We start from the raw sequence: 9207 nt of genomic DNA, 5'->3' as shown, positions 1-9207 counted from the left end.
ATATTTCAAGCATATAGATGTTTAACATCTCCTTAAAATACACCAAAATGCAGGATATCACATCTACTTATTCAAAATTTTCTGGCGGAGTACTCCCAGACCCGCCAGCCCGCACGCTATTTGCCTTCCGGCATCGATCAATTTACAAATTAAGCCCTGTTACTTGGTGTGACTACTGCTGTTATGATTCTGTTCAGTTTTCTGTAATAATTTGAAGAAGTGGCAATACATTTATGTTCATTATGTGAATAGATAAAGTTTTAAAGTGATTTTTGATACTGTTAATTTTCTCAAAACTGTAATTTTTGGAAGTTGAAATTAAAATGTGTGTTAATTAACTGTGTCTTGAATGAAAAATACCCCATGTTTAAAAGTATAAAAATTGTATTAACACTATTAAAGAACAGGTCTTAAGTATTTATGTTGCACAAATATTTCCATTGCATTAAAGAGACAAAATGAAGAACATTATTTAATAAACATGAGGGTTGTGAGGGAGTCCCTGAAACTTTGTTTCCTCTGTAAGGGGTCCCTGAACCCAAATAGTTTGAGAACCCCTGTTGTAAAGCAGTAAACATTTCCAGTGGTTTGCACTTTTACATTAAGCACAACCGAGGAGACAGACTTAGGAGAGGTTCAAACTGTGTTGACTGAAGTGATCTCATCAATGACCAAAGGAATGTGCATAAGGAATCATGCAGACTTGTTAGGTCACTGTGTTTTATCACCTACACACACGGCTTCTGTGGTTGTTGCTTTAACTCGGGCTGTAAAAGCAGAAATCGAATCATTTAAATTTTTGATATGGACTCAGTGATTGACTTCAAACTAGACTTTTAGGTGTGTTTTTTTCATTAAACTGTGTGCTGTATTTCTAGATCAGAGGTGGACAACATTTTTTTTTCCAAAGGGCCATATCAAGATGTTGAAAGCAATCAAAGGGCCCCATAGAGAATTTAAAAATGTATATGTGTGTATATATATATTTATTTTTTATTTATTTATTTATTTTTTATGACAGACATAGAAGACCCTTTTCAGGCTTTCTCTAGCATAGTTAGCATGCTTTATACAACATGTCTTTCCAATATCCTTTAGGAATATGAGACATATGTGAAATGTTTCTTGTGACAATAAATTATGCACGTTAGCTTAGCATGATATACATGTTAGCAGAAATATGCAAAACAAACTTATATATTTGTGTTTCTAAGGTTCAGTCTAGTTCTGGAACACAATGACAAAAAATGTTTTTAAAAAAGTTTTGTGTAAGATGTTTAATTTAAATGTCCTTAAGTCTCATTGATAAGTTGCTGTTTTTTTTGTTTGTTTTTTTTAGTCTTTATTTAAAAAGTTGTGTGTTTTTTTTTTTTAAACTAAGGATATTGAGGGCCTGATGGAGATTGTCCAACGGCCACTTTTGGCCTTGGGGCCTTAAGTTGCCCACGTCTGTTCTAGATGATTGCCAGAGGACTTGTTTTTGCTTCTATGCTTTAGAATTGGACTTCACACAGTGTGGAAGACTCATTAAAGCCACGTAGTCAAATAATAATAATTTAAAACACTTTTTGATGTACTGTACCAGAAAGCCATGAATCATGACAGCTTCTAGTCCACCCCTGGGATTATCATAGGCAGCTTTTATCAGAAGACAGATTTCATTAACAAATATGTGATGTGTTAATGTGTTTGGTCATTCAGTAAGATGCCTGGAGACAACAGAGGTTAAACATTAATGACAATAATATAACTTCAGCAATGCAAGGTGTACCAGTTTAAACTAAGACAACAAAATGTGCAAAACAGTTGGTGAAACAGGCATTTAATGGCTCCTTTTTATTACTATTTTACATCTTAGTTTTACTTAAATAAATTAAAAATAAGTATTTTAAAGCATCTTCATTTGGTATTGTAAATATATATCTACACATCGAGAAGGTGTTTTTCACACTCCGACTCATCCCATCAGTTTAACGGTCACGCGCAACAAGTGAAGCATTTGGGACATCTTGTGTTTCACCAACAAATATTTATGAAGCAGGCAGCAAATATCAAGCACAGACCTTGATAAATCACTGTGCATGTTTCAGCTATTTTATTAAAAACACTATAATACACATATGCAGTCTCTTTTTTTTGTCTTGTGTAGTTGTAGCTTCTGTGTGTGTGTATGTGTGCGTGTGTAACGACTATCACAAGATCATCCCAGGTATCTGGTTGCCTTCTGTGTCATCATCGGCTACATTTCAACAAAGTGGGGGTTTTGCCGTTGGCGTCTCAGGTAGCAGAACCTGTGGATGGAGAGAGAGAATCAGAGAAATAAAAGAGAAGGAAGGAAAGAAAAGATTGGTTGAAAAGATGAATTAGGGATACATCGGTGTGTATTGTGTGTGGTGCGACGCCAGGTCAAGTCTGCAAACACAACTCATACACACACACACTCACAAAGGCAGTTGAGGCACACAAACACACACAGGTGTCTGAGGCTGAGGTAACTCTACACCTGCAAAGGAGGGTCTGTAGGCGTTCATGAAAGGCTTAACCATCTTAGGAAGTCAGTCAAAAGGGCAGAGAATGTGTGTGTGTTGGCGGGGTGGAGTGGGGGGGGCATATATATGTGTGTGTGTATACGTGTGTGTGCAAGTTCTGGAGAAACGCTGTGGGTGTTTTTGAAGTCATACCTGCAGGGAGATCAAGGTGAACTCTAGTATATGTGTGGGAGTGTTCAGTTTACAGACATTATGAACAAGGACAAAGAAGTAAAGTTCTATTTTGTGTAAAATTATCATTATTTAATGTTTTTACTTATGGTAATATCTTTATCAGTACTTTTTGCCAAGTTGTAGCTCATTAATACAACTCAAAAGTTTTGGGGTATATTATTTTAAATGCAATAATCCTCGACCATTGTTGACCCCAAAAATGTTAAAAATGGTGTGGAGTTGAAAGAGAAACTGCTGGCAACCATTAGCACAGATAATTTCACTAAAAACAGCTTAGCTTTTGTTGTGGTTTGTTTTTTTTCATTGACATTACATAGTTTTTTTGTTTGTTTTTTTAACACTGATTTTAGTAAAAAGGCATGTAAAACTAAAATGGTTTGTAAATCCACACCTAGGATTGATTATAAACCCGCATGTTGACACAAACAATTGATGCGTGTTTGTTTTTTCTTTATTTTTAAGGTGTTGGACCACTATGAGAGGGAAGGCTTCAGCTTTCTGTCCAATGTTTTTAATTCCTCCCACTCATTCCTGGAAGACCTAACAGGACTGACACTGTTGCACCAAGAGACGCAGGCTGCAGAGGTAAATTGCAACCCTGCGCATGCTAACACAAACCATCGGAGACGTTCATACACAAACTTTTTAAACATTATGATTTGATTTCAAGGCTTTGTCTCAAACTATGTTCAGGTGCACAGGCATAAATTACTCATGCTCATATCATTTAATCATGTATTAACAACTAGGGATGCACAATATTGGATTTTTGGCCAATGTCCAATATGCCAATATGTTAAAACTTATTTGCCCGATAACCAATACCAATACAGATTATTTTTTTTTAGACCTACTTACAAAGAGAGACTACATAGTCTCATATATAACTCTGTTGTGGAATTAAAATACTACATTATTCTGCATGGTGCTGGTTTTGTTTCTCCGTGGTTGATTGCTCTCTCGCTTTCCTTTCTGGCCACCATGAACTCATCGTAATGGTCAGAATGGCTATTTTTGAGATGGTTAATTAAGTTCGAAGTGTTGCAGGACTTAGTTTTCACTCCTCCTTGCATCACTGACGCTGAGCAGTCATTGCAAACTGCAATTCTGCTATCATTTTCCGACACTTTAAAAAACTTCCACACCGCCGACATTTTCACTTCTTTCTCTCCCATCATGATCAGATCAGGTAGGCACGCGTGACGTCATAACGTTGTGTTGGCGCTGCAGGCATCCCTGTCACTGGGTTGTCATGCAGTTATTTTGATGATGGCTGATGTCCGATATTTAAATTTATTGCTAATATTGGCCGATAATGCCAATAATATCGTTCATCCCTATTAACAACATATTATCATCATTGTCTCAAAAAAGTTGTTCAGCAAATTAATTTGAAGGATCTTCAAAGAACATCAGGTGAGACATTTACTCATGACCATAATAAATAAAAATACTAGTAAAATATAAACTCTAAGATATGAGGGCATCCTTTCCTTGCTGTTGTGTTTACATTTTGCACCTAGACTGCAAGCTTTATGCAGATGTTCCTTGCCTTGCTTCCTGTTTTGGTGTATTTTTGTAGGGGTGTTACAGCGCCACCTACAGGCCCGGCATAGTTACCACAGCATTTTGGGTTGTTTTAGGTGTTTCTGAGTAAATCAAGACATTTCTAGAAATTGTGGTGTTTTTATGAGGATAATTTTAGAACTGACAAAAAGAAAAGATAATTTTGGACAAAACATTTTCCATGTGGACAAGGCCCAAGTGTTACTGAGCAGACTATTCACAATTAAAGGTTCTTCATATGTTGTTATACAAATACAGAAGGCAGAGAAAATTACGACTTGAAGTTGATAGTTCACTTTATTTAATTCAACAGTAAACCAAAGTAAAAATATATTTTTTTAAATCCATCACAGAGAAATGTCTATTTTTCTGATTTGCCCATCTTTATGTAAATATTTAAGTTTGTGAGTTTTATTGCTAGTGCTGTTCATACTTTTACATTCCTTCTGGGTTTCCTCTTAAACAAGGTGCTAACAGATTCACTAAATATTGTTTGTGGTTTTCAAAAAGCTTGTTTTATATGTCAATAAAAAGTTAACTTAAAAAGATATGTCTATTTTTAACTGCTATGTGTATGCGCAACAAAATAGGTATTTGGCAATCAGAATAAAGAGCTCAAGCATCCAAAGTTTAGCCACAAAGCTGCACTGAAAATGATTCATTGAGGTGATTTGGGCATCCCATTTGGATGCTTCCCCAGCCAAGAAATTGTCAAATAAACGTTTTAAATCATAGTTAGAAAAAAAAGAAAACATTACTTATGGCTTTTCTTGCTTAGCTTCTTACAATCATGTCTGAAACCCAAATAAATGCACAGAAAATGTTTATCCAAATAGACCCTGCCATGCTCCAATGGGGATGAAGTTTTATGATCCTGGGAAGTGCTTTCAAAGTATTTCAAAACACAATGTTCTCTTCTGGGAGTTCATTTTTATGTATTTTTTCTTCAAACTACATGTTTGGAAGGAGTAATCAAATGTTTTTTTTAAAGCAGTAATACATTTGTCATGTAATCTTCAACTAATTGTTCTATAGGAGCACACAGTTTGTTTCTGTGGAGCAGCAAGAGGGATACAGTTTTGGTGATTTTCCAGAATATTCTGTGCTGGAATATGGGTGGTTTTCCTCAAGACTCCTTTTGACAGGAGCCAGAGGGAGTCGAGAGAGAAGCAGAACAAGGAAGAAACAGAAAATGGGAAAGTGTGGGTGGTGGGGGGGTTGGGTCTGGTCCTGCCCAGCTGTGGGAAAATCCCATTTACTTTCTCCACAACTCATTTTTATTTAACAAAAACAGAACAGAGCAAACCAAAGTTCCAAGCGTTGGACTGAAGTGAAGGAAAATGTTAAAGATCAGAGAGTTAGCATCAGAACAGAAAAGAGCTGGACAATTAAATCAGAAATGATTAATGGAAAAACTTTTTATTTTTTTTACTATCAGTATTCCCTTTAGTTCTCACCATTTTCTTTATCTCTTTGGTTCCTTCCTTCTCTACCCACCCCCTCTCGCCGACAGTGTGTTAAAGAGGCTGGCGTCAGTCCCTTTCTCTTCCATCAGAACACACAGATTGTTTTGATTGCTCAGCCCACTAGCGCCAGAAGTCCTAGTGCCCGTTTCCTCTATGCAGATTGCCTGTTTGAAAACCTACTGCACTTAGAGTGCCTCCTCTTAAGACTTTTTTCTCTTGCTCAGTTCCAGGAAGGGACAGTAGTGCTTTTCTCAAACATGAAAGTATAATATTTGAAATTTAATCTGTAAACCAACAAACAAATAAACAAAACCTTGTGGCTCATTCTAAGTCTTGTCCTAAAATTTCACAAGTGTTTGTCTAGTATATTAATAACACTAATAATTCTTAGTGTTAGGTGTACGGATGTACTGTAATTATATATTATATACAGATAAACATCCTTACTGGGTAAAATGTGTTACTACCAGTGGTGGCTTTTTAATTCAGTTCAGTTCAGTTTATTTACAGAGCGTCAAATCACAACAGGAGTCGTCTCAGGGCTCTGCACAAGAAACAATCATTACAAATACAAACTATTCATTTGTATGCATTTGTAACTGTTCATTTGATGAAATGAGGTTGATTTGTCCTCCAGTAGTCTAAGGTTATAGCAGCTGACTAACTATAGGATTTATCATAAAGGGAAGTCTTAAGCCCAGTCTTACAACTGGACAATGTGTCAGCTTCACGGACAGAAACTGGAAGTTGGTTCCACAAGAGAGGAACCTGATAACTGAAAGATCTTCCTCCCATTCTGCTTTTGGAAACTCTAGGAACTGCAAGTAAGCCTGCAGTCTTATAGCAAACCTCTGAGTTAGGAAAATGTGGAACAATAAGATATGTAATATAAGATGGAGCTAGGTTGTTGAGGGCTTTGTAGGTTAGAAGTAAGATTTTGAATTCTATTCTGAATTTGACAGTGAAGCTACTTACGTTTTAAATACTCTCTCTAGAAGCTATATATATATATATATATATATAAATCATGATGACAGTGACATAGAATTAAAGTGCACATAAATAACCATTTGCACTGGTAGTTTCTTATTACCTGTTTTTTATATATTAATAGTAAAGCAGGATTTATGACAGTCAAAGTTGGTGTTTCTGCTCATTCAAATGTACAACCATTCTAAGCTATAATCTACGTCATCAAATGTCACTACTATGTACTTAGTGCCTATTTTTGGTGAGTTTGTAACACGAGAAGTGCTTTTTATGTGGTCATCGTGGGATTTTGGGGCTGTTCAAGTTCTGTCAAATTTTAGACTGAGTGAAAGTTGTGCATGCGTCCTTGAATGTGTCTTTGAGTGTGAGTGTTCATAAGTCATGCACAAGCCCAAATGAATGGCTTCTTTGTGTAAGCAAACTCGCTAAGATTTCAAACTGTGGTGTGAGCACGGCGGGGTGGAAAATGTACTATGAATCTGCCGTCTGCCAAAGTAGTTACATGTATTTCAAACATTTTTATGCAGCGTGCTGCCTCCTAACCCCTCATGAGACCACGTTTTTAGCAAGAAATATTTACCATGTCTCATGTTAATTATTCATGACTGGATCTCTATTTGTACTAAAAAAAAGTTATATTGAATAACTTGGAATAAATCACTTTATAATGTCCAATGAATGTCTGCTTGTGAATGCTGTTAAGAGATGTCAGGTTCTGTTAGACCGACAAGATAAAAGTTAAATGAAAGTAGCATTCATCCAAGTTTTAAACAAATGTATTTATAATCTGTTAACACTAAAAGGTATGTGTTGGGATTAGCTACCACCACCAAATTTTAGCTTAATATCTTTAAATATTTGCACCATTTTTTTATTGTGAAGGTTGGTTTGTTCTAGTAGCCATCTTGAATTGAGTTACCTCCAGAAGTTAATCAGTTGTAGATGTTCATACGTACAGTGGTTACTTTCTAGGAGTTTCATTAAAATGTGTTCTGTGGTTCGTGAGATATTTTACCAAAAGGCCGAAAGACAGCTAGACACACACACACTCACACAATTATGACTGCCTGTTCTCCATGACTGTGGTTCAAACAAAAATGTTTGGAACTTTGATGAAAGTTTGTCTCGTAATATTTTGCTTTTGTTATTTATTTGTGACTGTTTCTTTCTTATAAATGTAACATTCATCCCTAAACTCTATAGTTAGAGGTTTGAAGCACTGTTGAAAATTGTCTCTGGATGTTTTAATCTTCTGTGTTGGTCACAGCTTGTTGTCTTAATTGTTGTTTTCTTGCATGCAACTGGAAGATGGTCAAGTACTAACTTGGTCTGGGAAGTTCTTGTTCCTCTTCATTTACACATAAAGAAAGATTACTGGAATTCTACCAGTTTGGAGGCTAAAGAGACATTTCTTCTGCTTTGCATTACCCCCAGATGATATTACATACGAATTTGAAAATAGATGAGTATTTTATATGTGTGAAAAAAGTGAATTTGCCAATATTTTAGCATTATGTATTGAATATATAAGATAGAAGTGGCAAACTTAAAGTTTGTGTTCTTTAGTTTTTAATCTTGAACATTAGATTAAAAAAGTTAGCATCACCATCAAGAGGAGAACCTGCAGAAAGCATTCGCTCTCATATTGTAACAGCTTTTGAATCACAAAATTGCAATGTCTTAAATCTTAACCTTCCTAAAATGACTGCAAATCCTTTCCAAAACCAAGTTTTTTAAAAATACTTAAAATTGCACTTATGATCACAAAAAGCATGTTTTGTACAAAATCATGCACTCGCCTACCAATTGGTAGATAAGTCAAAATATAGTTAAACATTTTAAATCAATGTTTATTTCTTTGTTTTCATGTTTTTGTAATGTCAGATTCTAGAGCCGTCTTTGGTCGATCACCAACATCTACTGCTCAAACTAAGAACACTTGCATCACTAAATGTTAAGACTTACAAGCCTGTATAAGAAACTGAAAGAACCAGCAGCAACACAAACAACAAAATCATTTATTTCTAGTTATTGCACATGTTTTGGATGCTTTTTCCATCACGTGGCTGAGTGCCACTCATGGATTAAAGTTGACATCTAAAGTTTCTGGCACCAATATCAAATGTTCTTTGAAGCTTACAGCCACAGCATATTATGAAAGCGCCTTCATTTTATAAACATCATTCTCTAACAGTTTTAGGACAAAAACTCAAGCTAGTACCATATTTTCCAATGTATAAGTCCCTCAGGAGTATAAATCGCATCATTCAAAAAAAGCATCATGAAGAGGGAAAAAACATAAGTCGCTTTGGCATGTAAGATGCATTTATTATGCGTCACTGCTGACCCATTGCGTTTATTAAGGGTTTATTTAATGGTCAAACATCTTAATTTTGCCTGGGCAATGCGGCTTCCTCCATCCATCCATCCATCCATCCATCCATCCATCCATCCATCCATCC

General features: G+C 35.8%; 1 protein-coding gene across 1 annotated transcript in view; it reads left to right on the top strand.

The window, feature by feature from the left end:
- The window catches only part of atg7 (ATG7 autophagy related 7 homolog (S. cerevisiae)), a 93755-nt gene that overhangs the window by 47481 nt on the left and 37067 nt on the right, over nt 1-9207 (top strand). The window contains exon 17 of the mRNA XM_037679403.1: nt 3186-3308. Coding sequence (XP_037535331.1) covers nt 3186-3308 — 123 coding nt within the window. The remainder of the gene's footprint in view (nt 1-3185; nt 3309-9207) is intronic.

The sequence above is a fragment of the Nematolebias whitei genome, chromosome 7 (assembly GCF_014905685.2).
Source record: "Nematolebias whitei isolate Nwh7 chromosome 7, NemWhi1, whole genome shotgun sequence".
NCBI lineage: Eukaryota > Metazoa > Chordata > Actinopteri > Cyprinodontiformes > Rivulidae > Nematolebias > Nematolebias whitei.
This window is presented reverse-complemented; position numbering and strand designations above follow the sequence as displayed.